Below are 26,059 nucleotides of genomic sequence, written 5' to 3'. Positions count from 1 at the left end.
AGGGCAAGACCAGCCAGCCCCGCGGAATGACTCAGCCACGAGGGAAGAGTGACAAATGTATGCAGTGGTCACCAGCACTGGTACCCGAGGGCCAGGAGCCACCCTTGGCCAAAGCCAGAGCTGTAGCTCTGGGCGCCCTGACATCACTCGGCTCCTGGGAGTCTGGCGGGTTCCCGGAAGCCCCCCAGGATAACGTGGTGCAGGCTGACCTTGCGGCGACCCTGTTCTCCCGCAGTGCATCCGCCGCAGGGGAAATCCCGGCGCCGAGGAGGGGGCGGCCTAGGGGCGGGGCTGCAGCGACTGTCCCCGCGGAGCCCCCGCCCAGCCGCGTCCGCAGTGACCTTCAGGTGTCCCCTGCCCAGTAGGGGCTCTGTCCCACCAAAGCCACTCTCAGCGTCTCCGCACGCGGGACAAGCTGAGACCTGCGACCTTTCCCGCGTGCTTGCGGGTCTCGAGGGTCCACGCCCCTCCTCTCGCCCGGCTCCAGCGGTGAGCTGAGCGTAGGGCAGCGAGCCGGGTCCGGGGCGCCCCGGGGGAAGGGGGATCTGGGACGGCGACCCTAGCCTCGCGCTCGCTCACCCACGGCCCGCCAGAGAGGACTTTTCTCCCCAAGGGTCTCCGAGCCCGCGCGGCGGGGGTGGCCCGGCCCGAGGAGGGGGCTGGAGCGGAGAGGCGGCGCACTCTGGGCCGGGGATCTGGGGGCCCGGGGGCGCGGCTGCCCCCCTCCGCCGCGCCCCGCCCCGCCCAGCCCTCCTCGTCATGCGGGACGCGGGCGGGGGCGCCTCCGAGTGACGCGCCCTCCTCGCGGTGCCCTTCAGCCGCCGCCGCAGCTCCGGGCGCCACATGGACCCCGCCAGCCCGAGCGCGCGCCGCCGCTGACCGTCCTCCGGGGAAGGTAACCGGCGCCCGCGCAGCCTGGCCTGCCCTGCCCGCTCCGCTCCGGGGCTGCGGCTCCGAGCTCTCCGCTTCCCAGCCCGGCTCCCTCCCCGCTCCTGGGCTTCCGCCGCGGCTCCCCGCTTCCCAGCCCCGACTCCCACCGGGCTGCCTTTCAGGGCTTCCCGATTCCCGGCTACCCAGCTGCCCGGCCGGGCGGGCGCTGTTCGGGTGCGAGGTGCTGAAATGGCCCGCGATTCCCTATTCCCCGGGAAGATCTTCCTGGCGCGCGCGCGCCTGAGGCCGCGGTCGGGCCGGGCACTTAGCCTGCCCACAAAGCCGAGGGTGCGGCGGCCACCTGGGACCCTGCACCTCGGTCCTTGCAGATCCCCCGCAGCGCCCTGGCCTCTCTGCGGCTGGCCCTGCGGTCCCCTCCCCCCTCCAGCCTGGGGAGAAGTTTGGAAGGGAACCGGCTTTGCGGCAAAGGAGCCCCTGAACCCCGGGCTTCTTCGCCCTGCGCCCCTCCCTAGTCTGCCTGGGTCTCCTCAGTCTGCAGAGGCAAGCCTGCGAAACAGTAGGTCCCCAGGGACCGGTTTTCCTAACAGGAGAGACCCCACAGATCAGGGTGTCACTGCAGCTGTGGCATTACGGGAAGCTTCTTACCCACAGGCATATCAGCTCAGGCTGGATACTCTGCTCCTAGGTCACCCATCCCATGCCGAGGCAGGTAGGGCCAAATGCCTTCACTTCCACTGGAAGTCTGGGACCCTACCACCTCTTCCTCAACTAGGGTCCTTCTGCTGTGGGTTTGTGGGGCGCTCTGGAGTGTCCCCAGGGACGGAGATGGTCTTCTGAGACTAGTCAGAAGCCACAGGAACCTTCCCTGAGGGGCACCACTTGTGGACCTGTCTCTCACCTCTCCAGAGGGACCCCTACCCCTTTGCCCCAGGACTACCAAAGAGCCTGAGCAGCCAGACCCTGGGCACCATAGCAGAGCAGTGACCTTCAAATGGCCCCTGAGCCCTTCCCTCTGAGCAGGTTGGAACCAGACTCCAGTAAGTGGTGACCCCAAGTTGTGAGCTGTCTCCTTCCCTACAGCAGTAGCTACAAGCTGGCTTCATAGACCCCAGGGGCAGCAAGACAGTTGCCTTGGCTGAAGGGCTGGTCTGGGTGTGGGTATAAAGCCTCTTACACTGGGCCTTCCCAGGTGCCCCTCAGGATTCTGGGAGGGGAACAGATGAGGGTCTCAGGAAGATCTGGTTAGGGCACCTGTGACCACCTGCTTTCCCCAGGCAGAGGACTCCGACCACACTTGAATGTGAAATCTGACTCTTGAGTGGCTGCTGAGGAACCAAGCCATCATCATGGAGTTCGTGATGAAACAGGCCCTGGGAGGTAGGAGGTGGGAAGGGATGGGAGGGGTCTGGGCCACTGGGGTTAGGCAGAAATGGGGCCCAGAGACACATCTCACCCACTATTGTGGCACACAAGCTGTGCACCATGGTCGCCTTTCACTCCACCCTCTGAACAAGCCCATGGCAGTGCCCTAGCCCAACACTTGTGAATCCCTTGGCGATTTCAGCCTTGAGACCAAGGACAAGGAGTGGGGAGGATATGCTGTGTGAACTGACCCTGTGTCCCATGCCATTGTCTGGCAGAGACCACTGACCATCCTAAGGCAAATCAAGGTCTGAGCAACCTTGATCAAAGCAGATACCCCAAGATGGGCTTAGTGGGGCAGTTCTGGGAGCAAGAAGAATATCAGAAGCCGGGTGGGGGACAGAGCCAGCTGCGTCACTGGTCAGGATCCCATCGGTTTCACCTGATAGGGGACAGTGCTGTCCGCAGAGAGCAGAAACAAGAAAAGACAGCTATGTGAGCCCTCAGAGAAAGTAGTGATCCTTGTGGGTGGTTGGGGGAGGGCAGCCTGCTACTTGCTCCAAGTCCATCATTGTGACCAGAGACAGGGCTTTAGACCGGAAGTTGAGAGAGGACAGTAGGCTGCTTCCTTGGCTCAGAGGTGCTGAAGCAGTAAGCTGGGGGCTTGTACACATTGGCAGTTGGGTTATCCCAGGCCTAAGGTTTTGGGATTGTCCTGGGTTGGCCTCATGTTCGCCCAAAGCTGCCTGCCTTGGGTGCCTCAACACCCATGTACAGCCCCAACACCCAGAGTTCCTCCCCTGTGAATGGCCACAGGGCCACTGATTGTACCATTGAAGAGTCCCTGGTGGCCTCGTGTGGTCCAGCATGAGGTGTGTCAGGCATACTGCCATGGGGAGGAAACAGGACCATTTCACAGAGAGGGAACTGGTTGGGGCCTCTGGGCCAGGAAAGAGGGGAGTCTGCAGGGGCAAATGCTGCAGCACAGGTGGGTGACTCCAGAGGGTGTCTGTGCCCCACTCAGATGTGATGAAAGGCAGGCCCGGCATGTTCCCTGAGAGTCCATGGCTGAGGTAGACTCAGGTTGAATCTAATTATAAAGATTACATCACCAGGACAAGATTCAGGGACAAGCCAGCATCCTGCATCAGGAGAGACCCACGTTACGCCCAGAGAATCCCAGGCTGCTACAGATAATTAATTAGGTGGCTAATTCAGGCCCTGAGGTGGGCTTTTAAGGAAACTAAAATATCTGATGTGGTTGTCTACATGGCTGAAATTAGCTGGGTAATTGCCAGCCTGCATTACCTCTTTGTTCCAAGTCAACCTAAAGTTTCTCCTGCAGCAGCGATGGGGCGGGCTTCTTGGGGTGCAGTAGCAGCCTCAGGGAGGTAGCCAGCAGGCAGAGAGATGCAGGGCTGTGGCCACACACTGAGTCCCTGGCTGAGCATTTATCAAACCACCCATATTTGTTCTGTGTTTGTTCTGTGGAGAAGGGAATGTGGCTCATATGATTCTGGGTGAGGCTTGGGTGGGTGAAATTCCCACCCCCAATCGCAATCTTGTTATGGGTTCTAAGCTCCTCTCTTCACCAGCAATGGTATCACCTTTGGTGTCTCAGGGTGTGAGTTAGAGGACCAGCCAGACATAGATGGATGGAGTGCCGATGAGCTCCAGATAAGATCCACAAAAAACCAGAGAGACAGACCAAGTCCCAGACATGGAAAAAATGGCAGGCAGGGGAGCAGGAAATTCCCAGAGAGACAGGATGGGACAGAAAAAAATAGCCCAGGAGTAGACATGGAGAAAAAGACAGAAATGCACTCATGATGCAAAGGGGATGGCTGAAGAAAAGCAGCTCAAAGAGGAAAGGAGTCACAAACACAGACACAGGCAGAAACAGAGGTACACTTAGAACTAGAAAGAGGATGATAGAGGGAGACAGAAATATAGAGTCAGAGAGATGGAGATAGAGACAGATAGAAATAGAAATAAAAGCAGAAACATTCAGAGTTGGACGGATAGATACATACAAATAGATGGGACCAGGTGTGGTGGCACACGCTTTTAATCCTAGCACTCAGGAGGCAGAGGTAGGAGGATTGCTGTGAGTTTGAGGCCACCCTGAGACTACATAGTAAATTCCAGGTCAGCCTGAGCTACAGTGAGACCCTACCTCAGAAAACCAAAATAATAATAATAATAATATAAAAGAAAAAGAAAAGAAATAGACAGATGGAGACAGAGACAGGACAGGGTAGTGTTTGAAGCAGCCCAGCCCTTACTCACATGCACACTCTGAGACACAGCAGAATGAGGTAGGAGCTCAGCCTGGAGAAGCTTTGGGAGAAGGCTCACCCGCAGCTCTAGAGATGGGCATGGCTACAACATGGCTCATGAAATCCTGGCCACTCTCTTCCATCTGGACTGTGTCCTCTGTCATGGGGGTGTGGCCAGGGGACCCAGCCTGGGGCCTTCTCATGTGCCTATCCTGAGTCTCAGGTCAGCCTTTGTTGGGACAGAAGCTGTGAGTGGCTGTGCCTAATAAGAGCAGGTGCTAGACTCAGGCCTATAGGCTTCCTAGTTGTGTGGCCATTTCACTGGGCCTTGTCCTCTCAGGGATGGGCCTGTAGGAGCTCATGACCTGCTGCTTCTCAAAGCTCTAAACTGGGAGGAGTGGGCCAGGGGTCTGTCTGGATATGGATGCAGTATGAGCCTTTATCCTTCCTGCCTGCTTCTCTAGCTCCACACCTGTCAGGGGCCATCACAGGGTCTCATGTTAGGCACGTACCTCTCTATATCCCCTGCTGACTTATCCCTGGTGTCTCATGAGAAGTCTCTGGTGAGACTCTAGAGAGGCAGGATGCCCAAGGCTCATGTGTGGATGCCACATACCATAGTGTAGAATGTCCTGGGATTCAGGGGTCACCAGGTCAGCTATCAGGTTCCAGGTGGTTGCAGGCCTTTTCCATAGATGCTATAGGTGCCTGGACTCTGCAGTCTCCATGGGGCCTAGTCAGGTGGGTGAACAAGTATACAGGGCAGGCTGTGGCTTGTGCAGAGTTGAAGGAGCCTGGAGAGTGTTGGTGAGAAGGAGCCTGGCCAGCCTTGGAGATTCAGGTGTACTTGCCAGCCTAGACCGCTATTTTTTTTTAATATTTTTTGTTCATTATTTATTTATTTGAGAGTGACAGACACAGAGAGAAAGACAGATAGAGGGAGAGAGAGAGAATGGGTGCGCCAGGGCTTCCAGCCTCTGCAAACGAACTCCAGATGTGTGCACCCCCTTGTGCATCTGGCTAACGTGGGACCTGGGGAACTGAGCCTCAAACCGGGGTCCTTAGGCTTCACAGGCAAGCGCTTAACCGCTAAGCCATCTCTCCAGCCCCTAGACCGCTATTTTATCTTCTACCAAGGCCCACCACCATGTCACATGAGTCTGGCTCTCTCCCTATACATTCCTTCCCTACCCTCTATCCCACTCCACTTTCAGGGGCCAGCTGTGATTCTCCAGTCTCCTTTTTGACCCCTGTGCCACTGTCCCTACCCAGGCATCCACTAAACAGGAATCCCTGGGGGTTCTTGCAACCAACTGCAGTGTCTGATCTTTCCTGTTCCGGCTTGGCTTCCTGGGACCCTAAGCCATGTCTTGCATGGCAGGATAAGGAAAGACAGGGCAACTGCCTATTGACACCTTCAGGGCCAGGAAGACCCACTGCTACAGCTTGGGACCTCATCCCTCAATGATCCCTGACCCCATGGCCCTCAGCCTATGACCTGTGCTACAGGTTAGCAACTGTACACCCTTATGGCACAGGGCCCTTGTCATGGCCTATTATGCACAGCCAGATTTTTCCCTCTACCTGTAAGTAGTGAGTGAGCCCCTGACACATGACAGGTGATGACATAGCCACCTATACCAGGCCACACAGGGCTGGGGGTGGGAAGAGCATTCTTTTTTTTTTTTTTTTTTTAAGCCTAGGGCAGGACCTCTCATCTAACCCCATTCTGCCTGGACAGTTCTGATGACTTGGTCAGTGTGGACAATGCCCTATGGTGAACACACCCTGGGTTTGGCACTCTGAAGCAGGTGTTCCCATACTGTTCCACATTGAGATTCTAGTTGGAGGCTGGGTGTGGTTGCACATGCCTTTAATCTCAGCACTTGGTAGACAGAGGTAGGAGGAGTGCCATAATTTTGAGGCCACCCTGAGACTACATAGTGAATTCCAGGTTGGCCTGGGCTAGTGTGAAACCCTACTTTGAAAAAAAAAAACATATATATATATGTACACACACACATACATTTGGGGTTGGCCCTACCCACTTCTTGTTCTTGTAGCTCTGTGCATCAGGGTCCTCAGGGTGTCACTGCTCTTGGTATGGGACACAGGCCAAACAGGCCTGGCTTCCTGCACTGGGAGGATGATGGGCTGCAAGTGAAGCTCTGGAAAAGATGTTCAGGGGGTAGAAACAGCCAAAGGGAACACAGCTGGAGTCGGGGTGGCAAGGTATGGTGAGGTGGGTTAGCCATCAGGGAGCTGGTGACATCAAACTTACCTTGTCCTTTGCGTGCTGCCATGCTAAGCCTCCTTCTCAGAGTTTTGAAGTGACTGCTGGTGTCACATTCTCTGGGATCACATTCCCAGCGAGGGAAGGAATTAAGCAACAGCACCTTTCATCTGTATGGTGATGCATCTATAGAATCTTATGGAAGGTGCCACAGGCTGAGGGCCAAGGTGGACACATGGACTCCAGGCAAGGGCAGGGCTTGAGTGGGCAGCTCCGAGTGCCTGACTCATACCCACGCTGGGCAGTCTTGATTCAGGTCTCTTGACCATGAGCACTTCACAGGCAGGGTAGCCTCCTTTCCCTACTCACCTGGTACAGCAGGCAGCTAGCAAATACTTGAGGCCAAAATACCCACACTCATGTGCACTTGGAAGACGCTGATCGCCCTTGTGCCCCACATCTCTCAGCGGCTGGAAGGACACTTCAGGGAAACAGCTTCTCTCCAAAACCTTGAAGGGCAGCCCTGTCCTCCTGAGAGAACACTCTTGATTGATTAGGTTGCAGCTCAACTACAAATGCCTTAGTCCTGACTGACAGGGGTGGGGGTGGGGAGATGATGCTGTGCCCTTCTCTGGTTGTCATTCATGTTCTGACCTGTGGACAGGAGACCCAGTTGGGATTCAAGGTGCATTTTAACAGCACCAGTGACTGGTGATTTTCAGACTCTTCCAGTGCTGCACAGTGCAGGACTGGATGGGATATGCTATCTAGTGTGGAACAACAGACAAGATGAGGGACAAGTCCAGGAAACTGATGCTGACAAACCTGGCAAAACTCAGAGAAGTGGTGGCTTTTTCAGGCTTTCCCTTGAGCACGCGCCCCTGGGACAAAGCAAAGTCCATCTGTCGAGCACCATGGCATGAGGAGAGCAAGGACTTGCTATGGATGAGCAGAGTTCTGAGCTTTCCTGTTAGCCAGGGCCTTCCTGGAGGAGCCTGTGTCCCTGCAGAACACAGCGGGGAGGGGCTGGGCAGGGAGTCTGGCTGGCGGGGCAAGAAGCCCCTTGTCAGACCCACAAGCTCTCCAGACCCTTCCACAGTGCTGTCCTCACTCAGCAGTGTCAGGTGATGCCCAGTGACACAGCTGAACCACTCTATAAGGACTGAAGGCCCCTCTGCCGCCTCGAGAGGCAGGGCCTCTGGCTTCATTTTTGCAGGCAGGCAGCTCAGCAGGGTGTTGAGTACAACAGCCTATGGTTGGGAGACAGGTAGGAAAGGACGCAAACGCTGAGGTCAGGGGCACTGGGATGCTGGTCCTGGGTGCTGAGTGCTGGCAGCTGGTGGTGGTTGCTGAGCACGGGATGCTGGTGTTGAGTGCTGGAGCTGGTGCCAGATGAGGTACACAGGTGGAGGACTGGTCAGACAGCAAGCAGCTGGCTGGAGCACAGGCTCTGGGGGAGGCTGGTGCCCTGCTGTCCGCAGCAGCTGCTCCTGGTCTTTGTGTCTGACATTTCTTTGGTGGCTACACCCTGGTGGAAATGCCAAACCCTGGCTGATAAGCTAGAGGGTTGTTGGTGGGGCTGAGGCTCTTACCAGGCCCCTTGGGTGGGTGGTGGGAATCTTGCTTCACCATCCCTGACCCTTATTCCCCTCAGCAGAGGGCAGCACTGTCACCTCAAGTCCCTGCTGAGGTTGGGCAGGAGAGGGGATGGTGCAGCCCACACCATGGACACTGTGGATGGGTTCCTAGTAAGTGACAGAATGGCTGAGCAGAGGGCCAGCATTACAACCGTTCACAAAGCCAGCAGCTCTGCCATCTGTCACAGATCCTGACTGGATTCACTAATTGGCATCTTTATCTTGCCTCTGTCTCCTCTCTGTTTGTCCTCTCTCAAAAGCCAAGATCAGATATTGTCTGCCTGATGTTCTGCTCTGATGAAAAGGGCAGCGGTATCCATAGGAGGCTAGGGCCTTCCTAGGCCCCTCTTCCCCCAGGTGCCCATCAGAGTGGCCACAGGATTCCCCTCTTTGTGAGTAAAGGTTTGCAGAACCATACAAAGGGTCTGGGGAAAGGAGCAGTCCGTGGCAGCTGTGCAGGAAACTAGGCTCCTGCACTCGTTCCATGCAGCCAGCCCAGGACATTAGGCAGTGATGATGGCTTCTCTGAGCCTGGAAGAAACTAGGCTATAGTCTCAGGGCTGATCCAGGGTAGGCTGGCCCTGGGCAGAGTTACAAAAGCAATGATGCCTGTGGTCAGCAGGGTAACCAGGTCAGGCAAAGTGTAGCCTGCGGACACCTCCCCAGAACCCTTGTACCTCCCCTACTTCAGGGCATGGCATGGTGGGGGTGGGGGCTCCAGCCCAGGTCCCCAGTGGAAGGGATGCAAGCTGTGTCCACAGCAGTAACAACAGGAGTAGAAGGCTACCTGCTTTTGACACCAGACCACTCCTGGTTGTTTTTCTGCCCTTGACCAGTGGGTTAAAGGATGGAGGGTGGAGGGACAGACAGATCCAGGAAGCATCTCAGTGTGGGACCTGGGAGACTTGCCTCTTGAAAACTAGTTTGTTCCTTGATCACAGAGAATAGGTTCATCAGGTGCTATATTCGGTTTCCCCTCCCTTAGGCCACAGGCGTAGGAATGGCGTGTGTGACAAAGGGGCATTCCCATGTGGAAGTCAGGAGGGAGAGGGAAGCTCTGGTATGGCGCAGGGCTCAACAGGAGTGATAATGGCTTGTGGCAGAAGGGCTACCTTGCAGTGTGCCCAGCCTGAGGTAGTCAATGCATGGACTCACCCTCACTTAAAATTTCGTGGATAATATAAAATCATCTTGATTGTGCTTAGTGTTTTTGCCTGGAATTCTGCTTTGATTGTTTGCTTGTGTTTGCCAGAAGTGCCCTTGCATGCTTGGCCTGGCACTCCTGTGGTTTCATTCAAGCACACAGAGGCAGTTTCATCACTGTTCACTCAGGGCCTTGGAGGTAGTGCGAGTACTCAGTTAATGTGTCATCACGACCTGACCTGTCACCTTACTTTTAGATGTGCTTCTTTGAGGTTTCAGTGATTCATCTTAATATGGGAACGAGATTTTTCTTTTTAGATCTTAAGGTACTGGGGGCTGGAGAGATGGCGTAGTGGTTAAGGCACTTGCTTGCCTGCAAATCCAAAGGACCCAGGTTTGATTCCCCAGGACCTACATAGGTCAGATGCACAAGGTGGCACATGCTTCTGGCGTTTTTGCAGTGGCTGGATGCCCTGGCATGCCCATTCTCCCTCTCTCTTTCTCCTCTCTCCCTGTCTCTTTCTCTCTTTCAAGTAAATAATAAAGACTAAAAAAACAAAACTTAAAAAACAACTTAAAGTACAGTCAGGAGCATTGCTGTAGGTTCAAGGCCCACTTGTCCCACATAGTGAGTACCCATCTCAGAAACCTAAAACAGGCTGGGCAAGGTGGCATATGCCTTTAATCCCAGCACTCTGGAGGCAGATGGAGGAGGATCGTCATGCGTTTGAGGCCACCCTGAGACTACATAGTGAAATTCTAGGTCAGCTTAGACTAGAATGAGACCCTACCTCGAAAAACCAAACAAAAAAAACTAAAACAGGGCCTTCAGAGATGGCTCAGCAGTTGAGGAGCTTGCCAGCAAAGCCTAATTACCCAGGTTCGATTCCTTGGTACTCACGTAAAGCCAGATGCACAAAGTGGTGCATACATCCAGAGTCTGTTTGCAGTGGATGGAGGCACTGGTGCGCCCATTCTTTCAGTCTCTCTTCTCCCTACCTCTTTCTGCTTGCAAATTACACATGCGTGCACGTACACACACATACACACACACACGCGCACGCACACACACACACACACATGCACACATACAGGGGCTAGGAACATGGCTCAGTGGTTAAAAGCTGGTTGACCCAGGTTCAATTCCCAAGCCACCCACATAACCCAGTTATGTACACACACACACGCACACACACACACACACACACACAGAGAGAGAGAGAGAGAGAGAGAGAGAGAGAGAGAGAGAGAGAGAGGGAGGGAGAGACGGAGGGAGGGAGGGAGGGAGAAAGATGCAAGTAAATGAATAAATAAAAATAAAAGTCTGGGGAGATGGTTCAGTGGTTAAGACACTTGCCTGCAAAGTCTAAGGACCCTGGTTTGATTCCCCAGGACCCATGTAAAGCTAGGTGCATGAAATGGCACATGCATCTGAAGTTCGTTTGCAGTGGCTAGTGCCGCTGGTGTGTCCATTTTCTGCCCTCCAACTTTCTCTCTCTTCTTGGAAATAAATAAATATAAATTAAAAGATATAAAAGCAGAGGCTGGAATTATAGCTTAGCAGTCAAAGGTGCTTGTTTGAAAAGCCTAGTGGCTCAGGTTCAATTCTCCAGTACCCACATAAAACCAGATGCACAGAGTAGTGTATGCATCTGGAGTTTGCAGTAGCAGGAGGCCTGGGCAATCACATTCTCAAATAAATGAATGAATGAATAAAAATAAAGAAAAATAAAGAATAGTCAGGCATGGTGGTGCATACCGTTAGTCCCAGTATTGGGGGGGGGGCAGAGGTAAGAGAATAGCTGTGAGTTTGAGGTGAGCCTGAGCCTACATATTAAATTTCAAGTCAGCCTGGGCTAGAGTGAGACCTTACCTTGAAAAACAAAACAAAACAAAATTGAGAGACATAGAAACAGGCAGAGAGATACAGAAGAAAGAGAGGGAGAAGTGAGTATGGGTGCACCAGGGCTCCCTGCCACTGCAAATGAACTCCAGACACATGCCACTTGTGCATCTAGCTTTACATGGGTACTAGGGAATTGAACCCAGGGCATCAGGCTTTGTAATCAAGTATCTTTTTTTTTTTTTTCTTTTAAGAGAGAGAGAAGAAAGAATGGATATGTTATATGCTAGGGCTTCTAGCTGCTGCAATTGAACTCCAGATACATGTGCCACCTTGTGTGTATGTAGCCTTGTACTCTTAAATCACCTTGTGAGTCTGGCTTATGTGGGACCTGGAGAGTCAAACATTGGTCATTAGGCTTCTCAGACAAGCACCTTAACTGCTAAACCATCTCTCCAGCCCCAATCTAGTATCTTTACCACAGAGCCATCTTCTCTCCCACCCTACATTTTTAAAAAAATTTATTTATTTGAGAGTGACAGAGAGAGAAAGAGTGAACGAGAGAGAGACAGACAGAGAGAGAGAGAGAGAGAGAGAGAGAGAGAGAGAGAGAGAGAGAATGGGCATGCCAGGGCTTCCAGCCACTGCAAAGGAACTCCAGACGCATGCGCCTCCTTGTGCATCTGGCTAACATGGGTCCTGCGGAATCGAGCCTCGAACCGGGGTCCTTAGGCTTCACAGGCGAGCGCTTAACTGCTAAGCCATCTCTCCAGCCCCCACCCTACATTTTTAAAAAATATTTTTATTAATTTCTTTGCAAGAAAATACAGAGAGAAGGCATACAGAGAGTATGGGTATGGGTATACCAGGGCCTCCAGCTGCTGCAAACAAACTCCAGATATATTCACCTCCTTGTGTGTTTGGTTTTATGTGGATATTGAGGAATCAAACCTGGGTTGTTAGGCTTTGTAGGCATGTGCCTTAACTACTGAGCAATCTTTCCAGCCCTGCATTTATTTATTTATTTGTTTGTTTGTTTTTCTAGGTAGTGCCTTGCTTAGTCCAGGCTGACCTGGAATTCACTGTGTAGTCCCAGGCTGTCCTCAAATTTATAGCAAGTGATCCTCCTACTTCTGCCTCCCAAGTGCTGGGATTAAAGCATGTGCCACCACACCTGGCTCAGCCCTACATTTCTTATACAACCTCGGTTTGTCCCACAGTTAACATGTCTCATTTTTTACTTGGTCCCTCCCTCCCTCCCTTACCTGCAGCCCTCAGCACTGTATGTTCATGTGGATGACTATGCCAGATGCTCTGCTAGGCATGTGTTCTCCTTGGAACTCTCCCGTCTATCTGCACTGGTGGTTTTCTAGGCAGCCATGGCACTGGTCTGAGAGTCGCTCTGGGGCTTTCTGGCTCCAGGCCTTCCTGAGAATAGTGGCAGACTTAAGGAGGTCCCTTTGTTCTCCTTTAAGTTTTTTGAGGTAGGGTCTCACTCTAGCTCAGGCTGACCTGGAATTCACTCTGTATTTTCAGGGTGGCCTCAAACTCACGGTGATCCTCCTACCTCTGCCTCCTGAGTGCTAGGATTAAAGGCATGCACCACCACACCTGGCTCCTTTGTTCTTCCTTGTGAGGGCAGTTAGGTTGGGTATAAAATTCTAGATTTGAAAGAATTACCTCTCTGCACATGAAAATGAAGACTTTTTTTTTTGGTTTTCGAGGTAGGGTCTCACTCTGGCTTAGGCTGACCTGGAATTCACTATGTAGTCTCAGGTGGCCTCAAACTATTGCCGATCCTCCTACCTCTGCCTCCCAAGTGCTGGGATTAAAGGCGTGCGCCACCACGCCCGGCTGAAGCCATTTCTTGTTCCAGTTTATGATATCACTGAGAAATCAAGGTGTGCTTCCTGCCTGCTTTGCTGGCTCTTCTGGCATCAGGAATTTCAAGTTCTAAGCCTTGCTGTGGGCCTGGTTTTGTTAACTGTGGTGGTGTGATACCCACTTTCCAGAAATCTTGTTCATGTTGCTTCATGGTTCTCAAATTCCCTGTCCTCTTCTGGAATTCCAGACTCAGCCATGGGCTCCCCACACTGGTTCTGTTTTCTTTTGTTTTCTCTTCTGTTGTCCATCTGTTTAGCTTTCATTCTATTTTCTGGAATATTTTAACATTTTATTTTCTGACCTTTCAACTACATCTTTATTTTCTGCACTTGTGCCTTTAATTTCCAAGAGCTTCGGAGTGTGGGACACGTTACACTTGCTAAGGACAGTGTTGGAATGGTGTGGTGCGTTAAAGGTCACATCAGGAAGAAAGCCAGGAGCCGGCTGGGAGGCAGAGCTTCTGGTGACTGGCCCCAGGCTTAGCTGTGTGATGTAGTGTTTGGCTTCCCTGTCTTGCTGTGTCAGCATCTCACACTCCTTGTCTGTCCTGTTCATCTGCTTTTCTGGTTGGAGACTTTCCAGGGGAGCGCCTTCTGTTTTTCTAGCGGGGGACTGTATCTCTGAGCTTCCCTGTGGCCCTGTGTGGTGAGGGGCTGGTTGTCTTTAGGGTCCTTTGTCAGGTTTTGGTTTCATCTTCCCCAAAATGTATTCTATGTGACTGAATGATAGGCCTGGGTCTGAGTGAGAGCTCTTCTTTCAGGACAACAAACACTCCATCAGTTCCATCTTTGAAGGTTATTTTATTTTACTTATTTTCAAGGTGAGAGAGAGAGAGAAAGAAAGAGAGAGAATGAGCATGCCGCTGCAAAATAACTCCAGATACATGCAACCCTTTGTGCATCTGGCTTTACATGGGTACCGGGAAACTGAACCTAGGATGTTAGGCTTTGCAGGCAAGCACCTTAACAGATGAGCCCTCTCTCCAGCCCAGTTCCATCTTTGTATGTCATTATACCTCCCCAGTGCCTGGGGACTTTTCTGTCTGGGGTCTCTGGTTCAGTTTCTTCTCAATATCCCAGTGCTACCAGGAAGGGTGGTGGGTCACTGTCTCCCACACACCTTCAGCCCATGCCTCACCTCCAAGATGTGGGGCTCTTGCCAGGCAAACCAGCTCCTTGGCAGCACTTCCCTGATTCCATCTACATGTCTGCTTCCATGTCCTCAGCATCATACTTCCTCATATGGCTTCTTCTCCTGTCCTGTGGTCCTTTCAGAAGTAGACTCTTTTTTTTTTTTTTTTTTACAAGATAAGGTCTCGCTGTTCTAGGCTGACCTGACCTGGAATTCACTATGTAGTCTCAGGCTGGCCTTGAACTCTCACTGATCCTCCTACCTCTGCCTTCTGAGTGCTGGGATTAAAAGGGTGCACCAGGGCTAGAGAGATGGCTTAGCGGTTAAGCATTTGCCTGTGAAGTCTAAGGACCCCCGTTCAAGGCTCGATTCCCCAGGATCCACGTTAGCCAGATGCACAAGGGGGTGCATGCGTCTGGAGTTCATTTGCAGTGGCTGGAGGCCCTGGCGCACCCATTCTCTCTCTCTCTCTCTCTCTCTCTCTCTCTCTCTCTCTCTCTCTCTGCCTCTTTCCCTCTCTCTCTCTGTCATTCTCAAATAAATAAATAAAATGAACAAAAAAATTTAAGAGGGTGTACCACCATGCCTAGCAAATTATACTCTTTTTTGAAAAAAATAGGATTTATTTGCACAAGGGAGGGAGGAAGTGAGAGAAGGAGACAGGGAGATACATGTGCACCAGGGCCTCTTCGACTGCCTGTGACACATTGTGTTTGGCTTTATGTGGTAATGGGAAATCGAACCCAGGCCAGCAGGCTTTATAAGCAAGTACTTTAACCACTGCATCATCTTGCCAGCCCAGGGAATTACACTGTTAGATTGCCTTTATTCTCACTTTAATAGAATTTTGGAAAGGGGTGTGTGGATATGTGTTTGGTTCACCATGTTTAACCAGAACTCTGTGCCCTACAGCTTGGATGCCCAGCCTTAAGATAGGCTGTAAAGCCAGGAGTGGTGACACATACCTTTAATGCCAGGACTTGAGAGGCAGAGGTAGGAGGATTGCCATGAGTTTGAGGCCACCTGAGACTACATAGTGAATTCCAGGTCAGCCTGAGCCAGACTGAGACCCTACCTCAAAACAACAACAGAAAAAAAAAGATAGGCTGTGGTTCGACCACCTCCTCCATAACCCATGTTGAAATGTAATTACCATCTTAGGTAATTTTTTTTTTTTTTTTTTTTTTTTTTTTTTGGTTTTTAGAGGTAGGGTCTTACTCTAGCCCAGGCTGACCTGGAATTCACTATGGAGTCACAGGGTGGCCTTGAACTTATGTCAATCCTCCTACCTCTGCCTCCCGAGTGCTGGGATTAAAGGCATGTGCCACCACGTCTGGCAGGTAATTTTTGTGTGTGTGTGGTTCTGAGGATGGAACTTAGGACCTCACACATGCTAAGCAGGTGTTCTGCCTTTGAGCCACACTCCAGCCCAGGCATAATGTTTAATAGGATGTGATTTGGCTTTGAGGGCTCTGGGATCATGGGTGGGATGTTGTGAGTTTTATTCCTTCTGAACTCTCTTTTCCTTCCACCCCTCACTATGGCTGATACCACCCTGGCCAGATGCCCGACAGTCATTCTTGGACTATTCAGTTCTAGGATTGTGAACCAATACACTTTCATTTGTTAAAAATGTACCAGTCTCAGACTTTCTGTTATAGACAGGCACATGGGTTTAGAATGCCTAGTATTGAGCCCCTTGCACTGGACAGATAGCTCTAGGATGCCTGTCACTGGGGTGGCAGTCTCATATGATACCTGTAATGGATGGCAGCATTACAGTGTCTGGTGAGAGCCTTTAAGAATTCACCACCACTGACCACCTATGTGCAATGCTGAGCATCTGTCATGGTCAGTTCAGGCTGGGGAAACTTACTTCTCCAAGCTGAAGGTGCCAGTGGGTTGGGCTCCAGTTTGGGCCCTCTTTCAGCTGCAGACTCAGTTTTCTTATGTCTTCATGTGTCAGGGAGAACTCAGCCCTGTCACTGGCTCCCCCCGCCCCCAACACCATCCTCACTTCTTGCCGGGAGAAGGAGTCCACACAGACAGTTGGGGACACTGTCAGTCTGTAGCAGTACTACACTCCTGGGCTGTTGGGAGCACCACGCTCACATGCAGTTATCCAGTCAGTATCTGTTGAGTGCATCTCTGAGCTGAACATGGCACCATGGTCTCTGGCCTGACGAAACTCACACTCAAATGGGAACTAGATGAACAACAGGCAGGTCACAGTCCCTGTGATGAGGTGAAGTGGCTCAAACCAGGCAAGGAATATGGCAGGCTGCGGGTTTATCTGAGGCTAGCTGTCATGTTGAGTGGGCCCAACTGTAGCCGTGGCAGGGAGGCAACTGTTAGAACCTTGCTGACTTGTCATGAGATGAACTCTGGCCCAAGATGTTACTCAGTGAAGTCCTCTGATGATATTTTCATATTCTGTACTCTAATGGTGCATCATCATACATGAATCACACACACTCAAACACAGGCTCTACCAAACACCTGCTGCCTCATAGCTAAACTTCATCTCCCTCCCCCTGTCCTTTCCTCCCTCTACTTCCTTCCTTCCCTCCTCTTCTCTTTCTCTCCTTTTTTCCCTCCCTCCCTCCCTTCCTTCCTTTTTTCATTTTTGGTTTTTTCAAGGTAGGGTCTCACTCTATTCCAGGCTGGCCTGGCACTCTGCAGTCTCAGGCCAGCCTCAAACCCACAGAAATCCTTCTACCTCTGCCTTCCCAGTGCTTTTTGAGATGGGGGGTGGTCTCACTATGTTGCCCAGGCTGGCCTGAAACGCCTAGACTCAAGCAATCCTTTTGCCTGAGCCTCTAATTGCTGAGACTACAGACACCTGTCCTCCATACCCATCTTGGGCTCACTTTTAATTATTTTTTTTTTGAGTAATTATGTGATTCAACACCTTACATTTATTCAAGAATTTCTGAATATCGGGTAATTGCCATTCATGCTTATTGACTATTTTTACATTTGAGATGGATTTTTTGTTATCAGCTCTTACTGTTCTGTATTTACCACTTTGCTATTTACCTTGATGATGTTTTGTGATGTTTCACTGTGGGTTTCAGCTGTTAGTTCCATCAGGGTTGGGCCTGACTTCCTCATTTTGGGGTGTTTCCAGCTTCTTTGCCGTGCATGATAATTTTTGACTACAGATACATTGTGAATTCTATCACACTGGGTGCTGAGTGGTTTTATGCTCCCAAATATATGCTTGGATTATGTCTACATATGGCCAAGCTGCTTCAGAACTGCTGGTTCTTTCCCATCTTCTTAGACTTTGTTTGCAGGATCAGAACATTTAGTCTAAGGGTAATTTTCCTAAAGGCTAGTCTATGCCTTTCTTGTACCTCTGACTGGTGCCCATGGCTGGTGATTTCTGTCCTGTGTGTTTTAACAGTACTTAGTTAGAAGGCAGAGGTAACTGGGCATGGTAAAACACATCTGCCACTCTAGCGCTCAGGAGGCCGAGGCAGAGGGATTGCAAATCCGTGGGCAGCCTGGGCTAATAGTGAGGCCTTATCTAAGAACAACAACAAAGAGATCAGCCAGGTGTGGTAGCACACGCCTTTAATCCCAGCACTCGGGAGGCAGAGGTAGGAGGATCCCTGTGATTTCAAGACCACCCTGCGACTACATAGTGAATTCTAGGTCAGCCTGGGTGGAGTGAAACTCTACTTCAAAGCAAAAAAAAAAAAAAAAAAAAAAAAAAAAAAAAAAAAAAGAAAGAAAGAAAGAAAAAAAGAAAAAGAAAAGAAAAAAGAGAGCAGATTATCAGATTGAATTTTTTTTTTTTAAATCAAGATCTGATGCCAGGTATATTGGTGCATGCCTTTAAACCCAGCACTCAGGGAGCAGAGGTAGGAGGATCTCTATGAGATTGAAGCCATCCTGGAACTACAGAGTGAGTTCCAGGTCAGCCTTGGCTAGACCCTACCTCAAAAATAAATTAAGATCTGAGAAGTGGGGAGATGGCCCAGTGGTTAAAGGCACTTGCTTGCAAAGCCTTCTGATCCAGGCTCAGTTCCCCAGCTGGATGGGCATTTGTTTGTAGTGGCACAAGAATCTGGTGTGTCCATGCACACACATGTGCAAATAAATGAAAACAATTTAAAACTTAAAATCTAAGGCTGGAGATGCATTTCAGAGGTAGAATTCTTGCAAGGCGTGTGAAAAGCCATGGGTTTGGTCCCAGTACTATAAAGGTCCAACTCTGCTACCTATAAGAAATCTACTTTGGGACTGGAGAGAGAGCTGAGCTGGTAAGTGCTTTCCTCACAAGCACAAGGACCTGAGTTCAATCCCCAGAACCCTTATAAAAATACTAAGGATGGTGCTGTACATTTGTAATCCCACAGCAAGGGAGGCAGAGACAGGAGGATCTCTGGGGCTCCCTGGTCAGCCAGCCTAGCCTAATTGGTGCATCCTGAGTATGCATCTGGCCTCCCAATACATGTGCTACATACACGTCTGTAATGCCAGCATGTATACCCATGCATATAGGCACACCAGCATACACACAAATGTTCACACACATATACATACACATACCCACATTCATAAAAAAGAAACCCTCTTTAAATGTAAAGACACAAGATAATTAAAGTTAAAAAGATGGTACCCGGCATAGTGGTGCATGCACACCTTTAATCCTGCCCTCGGGAGGCAGAGGTAGAAAGTTTGCTGTGAGTTCAAGGCCACCCTTAGACTACATGGTGAATGCCAGGTCAGTCTCCGCTAGAGTGAGATTCTACCTCTAAAAATCAAAAAGAAAAAAAGGAAAAAGAAAATAACTTAAAAGATGGAAAAAGGACTGGAGAGATGGCTTAGTGGTTAAGCGCTTGCCTGTGAAGCCTAAGGACCCCGGTTCGAGGCTCGGTTCCCCAGGTCCCACGTTAGCCAGATGCACAAGGGGGCGCATGCATCTGGAATTCGTTTGCAGTGGCTGGAAGCCCTGGTGTGCCCATTCTCTCCCTCTCTCTATCTCTCTCTGTCACTCTCAAATAAATAAATAAAAATAAAAAAAATTAAGAGATGGCAAAAGCAGGTTGGAGAGATGGCTTAGTGGCTAAGGTGCTTGCCTATAAAGTCAAGGATCCAAGGTTAATTCCACAGGGAACACATAAAGCCAGATGAACAAGGTGGTATGTGCATCTGGAGTTTGCAGTGGGTAGAGACCCTGGTGCTCCCATTCTCACTCTCTTCCTCTCTATCTGCCTCTTTCTCTCTTTCAAATTAACTAGTTAATTAAATAGTTCTTTTAAAAGATGGCAAAAGATAAAATATGCTAGCATTGGGCTGGAGAGATGGCTTAGTGGTTAAGGCACTTGCCTACGAAGTATAAGCCCAGGTTTGATTTCCCCACTACCCAAGTAAGCCAGATGCACATGGTGGCACATGTGTCTGGAGTTCATTTGCAGTAGCTAGAGGCCCTGGTGTGTCCATTCTCCTTCTGTCTCTCTCAAATAAGTAAATAAAAATAAAATATGCTAATATTAATCCAAAGAAAACAGTACTACCTTATAAAATGGATGTCAGGGCTGGAGAGGTGGCTTAGCGGTTAAGCACCTGCCTGCGAAGCCTAAGGACCCCAGTTTGAGGCTCGGTTCCCCAGGTCCCACGTTAGCCAGATGCACAAGGGGGCGCATGCGTCTGGAGTTCGTTTGCAGAGGCTGGAAGCCCTGGCGTGCCCATTCTCTCTCTCTCCCTCTATCTGTCTTTCTCTGTGTGTCTGTCACTCTCAAATAAATAAATAAAAAATTTAAAAAAAAAAAGAAAAAAAAATGGATGTCAGAGGGGAAAGCATTACCAGGACAAAGGTCATTTTTTGTGTGATAAAAGATCACATCTGATGGTAAAGAAGATCAGTTCCTATAGTAAGGAGATCAGTTAGCCAGAAAGTCATAACAGTCTGAGCCACAGTCATATTTTGTAATTGAGCTTCAAAATATACAAGTAGAAATCAACTCAAGGAAATAGTTAAATCCACAATTTTTTTTTTCAAGGTAGGGTCTCACTCTAGACCAGGTTGACCTGGAATTCACTATGGAGTCTCAGGGTGGCCTCAAACTCATGGAAATCCTTCTACCTCTACCTCCCGAGTGCTGGGATTAAAGGCATGTGCCACCATGCCCAGCTAAATCCACAATTTTATGTGGAAGTGTTCAACTCCATAACTGATAAGACCAAAAGACACATTGGGCATGGTGGCACATGCCTGTAATTCCAGCACTTGGGTAGTACAGGCAGGAGCATCAAGAGTTCAAGGCCACACTTGGCTACATAGTGAGTCCTAGGCCAGCCAAGACTACATGAGCCCCTATCTCAAAAACAAAGCAAAACAAGGAAAGACCCAGATAACAGAGAGGTTATTTTGGCTTATGGTTTGAGAGGTTTCAGTTATTGGCACTGGCCTTACTTTTGGGCTGTGGGACTCAGCCATGGTGGGAGTGTGAGGCACGAGGCAGAGGAAGTTGCTCACAAGCAGCAAGAGCCCTAATATCCTTTGCACGCCTGCAAAGATCTAACTTCCTCAGACCTACTCCAAAATTTTTGTTCTGTCACTTCCCAATACTTTCCCTAGCCGAGACCAAGACAGTCATAAAAACTCTATTAGAAAAGAAGACAGGCTACAAATGATTGACATCAGCTTTTAGCATAAGAAGCTGGAAGAAGAGAATCAAATTAAACCTAAGGTTGGAAACAGAAAGGAGAAAGTAAGGATTAGAGCAAAAATGAATAAAGTATGGGAAAACAAATCAAAATTAGTTCTTTAATTGCAACACAGACTGATCAGAAATAAATAATTGGTGTTCAGAAATGAGGAAGCTTTATCTCTACAGTGTTACAGAAAGTAAAAGGACAAGTGAATGTTCATGCCAATGAATTAGGCAATTTGGACAAAAGAATCAATTTCTTAAAAGACTGCATTAAAAAATAAAAACAGCTGGGCATGGTTACACATGCCTTTAATCTTAACACTTGGGAGGCTGAGGTAGGAGGATTGCTGTGAGTTGAAGGCCACCCTGAGACAACATTGTGAATTCCAGGTCAGCCTGGGTTAAAGCGAGACCCTACCTCAAAATAAATAAATAAATAAATAAATAAATAAATAAATAAATAAATAAATAAATAAATAAATAAAAAACGTGCTGGGCATGGTGGCACATGCCTTTGATCCCAGCACTCAGGAGGCAGAGGTAGGAGGATCACTGAGCGCAAGGCAAGCTGAAACTTCACAGTGAATTCCAGGTCAGCCTGGGCTGGAGTGAGACTCTACTTTGAATATATATATATATATATGTGTGTGTGTGTGTGTGTGTGTATGTATATATATATATATATATATATATATATTTTTTTTTTTTTTTTTTTTTTTTTTTTTTGAGTTAGAGATGTAGCAAGCTACCTGGTATGCACTAGGCCTCAGGTTCAATCTTTAGCACTGAAAAAAAAGTTTCATGTTTTTAAAAAATTATTTATTTACTTATTATTTATTTACAAGCAGGGAGAGAAGAGAGACAGGCAGAGAGAATGGGCATGGCAAGGCCTCCAGTCACTGCAAATGAACTCCAAATGCACATGCCTCTTTGAACATCTGGCTTTCTGGGGAATCAAACCTAGGTCCTTAGGCTTTTCAGGCAAGTGCCTTAACTGCTGGGCCATCTTTTCAGCCCAAAGTTTCTTTTTTTTTTTTTTTAAATATTTTTAAAAAATTTTTAAATTTATTTATTTGAGAGCGACAGACACAGAGAGAAAGACAGATAGAGGGAGAGAGAGAGAGAATGGGCGCGCCAGGGCTTCCAGCCTGTGCAAACGAACCCCAGACGTGTGTACCCCCTTGTGCATCTGGCTAACGTGGGACCTGGGGAACCGAGCCTCGAACCGGGGTCCTTAGGCTTCACAGGCAAGCGTTTAACCGCTAAGCCATCTCTCCAGCCCCAAAGTTTCTTTTTGAAAGCATACTTTTAGTGGGGCACCAACCTGGGCTACAGAGGGAGTTCCAGATTAGTTTCAGCTATGTAGCAAGATCCTGTCATGAAGGGGAAAGAGAGAAGAGGAGGAGGAAGAGGAGAATCAAAAACAGGAATAGCCAGACATATAAAAGTTGATGAATCACTAGAGATATGCAGATGAAAGCTGCAGTGAGGCACCATCTCACACCCACAAGGTTGGCCACCAAGCCAGTGCCGTGTTGTGCGGGGCCCAGCCTTGTGTCTGCCACAAGGTGGGTGCAAGTGTAACGTGGTGGAACCAGCTCTGCGGATCTGTTTCTTCAAAGTGGAACTTAAATGTATTGGACATCTTGGCAATGGCTCTCAGGACACACCTGGAGAAGTGACCAGTGCACTTGTTCTGGAGACCCAAGGCAGTTCTTGGTAGAAACACCTAGTGTGCACCACCCCACAACAGACAGACTTACTGTTGCCTCACCGTGGAACCTTGCAGTGAACGATCCACACAGGTGGCACACTGGCTCCTATATGCATAGGAGGGGATGCTCAATCCTGAGCCAGTCCCAGGCTACATACTGTGGGTTCCACTGATCTAAAATTTCAGAGAACACACCACCAACTCTCTATGGTAAAGAGGACGAAGCCATCTGGGTGCTAGAGTGAGGGGGCGCCGTGGCCATCAGGAGCCTGCCTTTACTTTTATAGAGGTTCATGTGTGTGTTTGCTCTGGCAATGGGCTCTGAGTGTGGCAGGGGATGAGGGGGCAGCTACCTCTGCTTGCCATGGTCATGTTGTGACTGTGTGTGTGGACCTCACCCCTTAGCCACAACTGTACAAGGCAGGATGAGGGAGGAGGAGTAGTGGAGCCAGCAGGGAGTAGAGTCATAATGCTACAGAGCCCTTTCTAAAGGAAGATGAAAGCTACAGCTACCCCAGCCCAGAGCTTTGCGGACACAGGATGCCATTAGCTTCTGTCTGTAGGGGTGGGGTAGGTGCTGGGGCATGCAAAGATCAGAACAGCATCTCGTGACATACATACAGTCCATGATGGCCCCTGTGCTTCTGGGCAGCATCTGAGTCATGACTGATGATCTTGATGCTGATCCATCTCTATCTTCCCAAATGAGCCCACTACATGCTCCCTTCCTGGAGGATTCCCTAAGCAGTACCAGACACCAGCTTCCCTTCACTGCTGGGCATTTTAGCAGGTTTCCATGCTGGGGCCTAGCACTGGGTGGGTAGCTTGTCTGCCTGCCTGCCTGTCTCCTTCCCTCTTATGCTAGTTTAATCTTAAAAAAAAAAAAAAAAAAATAGAGGATCTTCTAAAGCCAGGCATGGTGGCACACACCTTTAATCTCAGCACTTGGGAGACCAGGGTAAGAGGACCGCTGTGAGTTTGAGGCTAGCCTGAGTCTACATAATGAATTTCAAGTTAGCTTGGGCTAGAGTAAGACCCTTTCTGGCAAAACAAAAATAAATAAATAAAAAAAGAACATCCTAACTACCATGGGAATTATCTGTTTCTTAAGTATTTGAGAAATCCCATCTGTGAATTCTTAGACATCATTCTTGGCTTTTTATAACTTTTTTTTGCAAATGTATTTCATTCAAGATTGCCAAATGTATGAGGATAGAGTATACGGTGTATTATTTGGTCATTTGAATTTTCTTCTGTTTGCCTCCCCTCAGCTGTCCCTCCAATGGAGTGTTGCTGCACTTGCTTTCTGTCCTCCACTCACTGACCTCCTACCCAGCCTCACCGTCAGGTTTCCATACCCACTCCAGCTGTCTTGTCTCTTCCCACTCACTGCTCCATGTCCTTATCAGCTTACCATAGCCCCTTTCTTGGGCTCTCCCTGGCTTGTTTGCCTCTTTTTCTGTAGAGGGCTGAGGCAGAGGCGTACCTCATCCATCATGCAAGCCCTTGTTGGCCCAGCAACTATGTTCAGGAATATGTGACTGGCTGCTCTTCAGGTTCTGTTGAACTCAGGGCTCATCACCAGAGAGGTAGCAGCTGTGGTCCGACATCCACAGCTCAGCCACTGTTAGAGAGAAGTCACAGTCACACACGGGGTGGTCATGTCATTCCTAGTTGTGCTTTCACCATGCTGCACCAAATTGGTCACAACCTTATGTCTGCTTTAGGGAACTTGGTGGGAAGATGGAGTTACAAGTAATTTAAAATTGTCGTTATCTTTTGTATTGTGAAAAAATATGCTTTAACCATTTTAATCATCTTTATGTACACCATGCAGTGGCAGTAAGTACTACCATGCTATTGTGCAGCTGTTGCCTCTATTTCCAGAATATTCTCATCCTCCCAAACTGAACCTCTGGCCCTCAGGCCCCACATCTGCCATTCTATTTTCTGCTCTATGGGTTTTGATGTTTCTAGGGACCTCAGAAGGAGCTCACAGCGTCCATCCTTTGTGGCTGGCTTATTTCGCTCAGCATGATGTCCCCAGGGTTCTTCCATGCTGTCAGGTCAGCATTCCCTTTCTTTTAAAGGCTGAACGACAGCCATTGTGTGAACAGATACATTTTCTTTCTCCATTCACCTGTGGACTGGTGCTTGCTGTTTCGCCTCCTGGCTGCAGTACGTGATGCTGCCATGAATGTGGGTGGACAAGTATGTCTGAGGACTTGCTTTCAAGTCTTTTGTATTCATACTTAGGAATGGAATTCCTGGGGGCTGGAGAGATGGATTGGCAGTTAAGGTGCTTGTCTGCAATGCCCAGTGAAGTGGGTTCAATTTCCCAGTACTCACATAAAGCCAGATGCACAAGATGATACATGCATCTGGAGTTTGTTTGCAGCAGCAAGAGGCCCTGGTGCACCCATTCTCTCTGTCTTTCTTCTCTTTCTCTCTGCTTACAAATAAGTAAATAAAAATACTTCAAAAATTTAGCCAGGTGTAGTGATGCACCCCTTTTAGTCCCAGACAGAGGGTGACAGAGGTAGGAGGATGGCCTTGAGTTCAAAGCCACCCTGAGACTACATAGTGAGTTAGAGGTCAGCCTGAGCTACAGCAAGACCTTACCTTGAAAAACAAAATAAATAAATAAACAAAAGAGAAAGAGATTGCTGTGGTAATTCCAGGTTGGTCTTTTTGCGGATTCGCCGCACTGTTTTTCACGATGGCCGCACCATTTCACATTCCTACTGTTGAGGCACGAGGAGTCCACTTTCCCCACAGCTTTGCTAATACCTGCTGCTGTTCTAATCGGTGCAAGGGGTGTCCCATCGTGGTGGACACTGATGTGTGGTGCATCTTGTGAGTGTTCTTCACAGCTTGAAAAAAACTGCACGCTGCTTTCCAGGGCTCAGGATTAGTGCTAGGCCGGCATGCGGTCTCTGATCCCTTTCCATTCCTAGAGAACCGTGAAATCATGGCTTTCTCCTCCCATAGGCCTTTCTCTTTGCTTTCCAATAATGCGTCTGTGATGTACTTGTCTGCATGCTAGGCAGCCCCTCTCTCTGCTCCAGGCCAGCCATAGCCCTGTCCTGAGTGTATCTACCTCAGCCCCAAGTGCCCTGTGACCTTGTGTGGGCTGCATGTGTGGCCAGTATACCCATGACATTACTTTGTCTCTAGCCATATGCTGGGGTTGTGAGCATTACTGTGATTGGACAAATGGCTTGCATGTGACAGCAGGGTAGAAGGATGTATACGATAATATCTGGCTGTTTTT

The 26,059-nt window shown here is 49.5% G+C and overlaps 1 protein-coding gene across 2 annotated transcripts in view; it reads left to right on the top strand.

Annotated features, from left to right (window-relative positions):
- The first annotated feature begins 366 nt into the window (after positions 1-366).
- Positions 367-26,059, top strand: part of Cplx1 (complexin 1) — a 54,843-nt gene continuing 29,150 nt past the window's right edge. Inside the window, exons 1-2 of one of the 2 annotated variants that reach the window (XM_045130100.1) lie at positions 367-489; positions 2,166-2,268. In XM_045130100.1, the coding sequence (XP_044986035.1) occupies positions 2,238-2,268 (31 nt within the window). In that variant the 5' untranslated portion in view covers positions 367-489; positions 2,166-2,237. Of the gene's footprint in view, positions 490-798; positions 896-2,165; positions 2,269-26,059 lie in introns of those variants that run through there. The other variant, XM_004656056.2, reaches the window with a different exon arrangement.

Source organism: Jaculus jaculus, chromosome 11 (genome assembly GCF_020740685.1).
Source record: "Jaculus jaculus isolate mJacJac1 chromosome 11, mJacJac1.mat.Y.cur, whole genome shotgun sequence".
Lineage (NCBI taxonomy): Eukaryota > Metazoa > Chordata > Mammalia > Rodentia > Dipodidae > Jaculus > Jaculus jaculus.
This window is presented reverse-complemented; position numbering and strand designations above follow the sequence as displayed.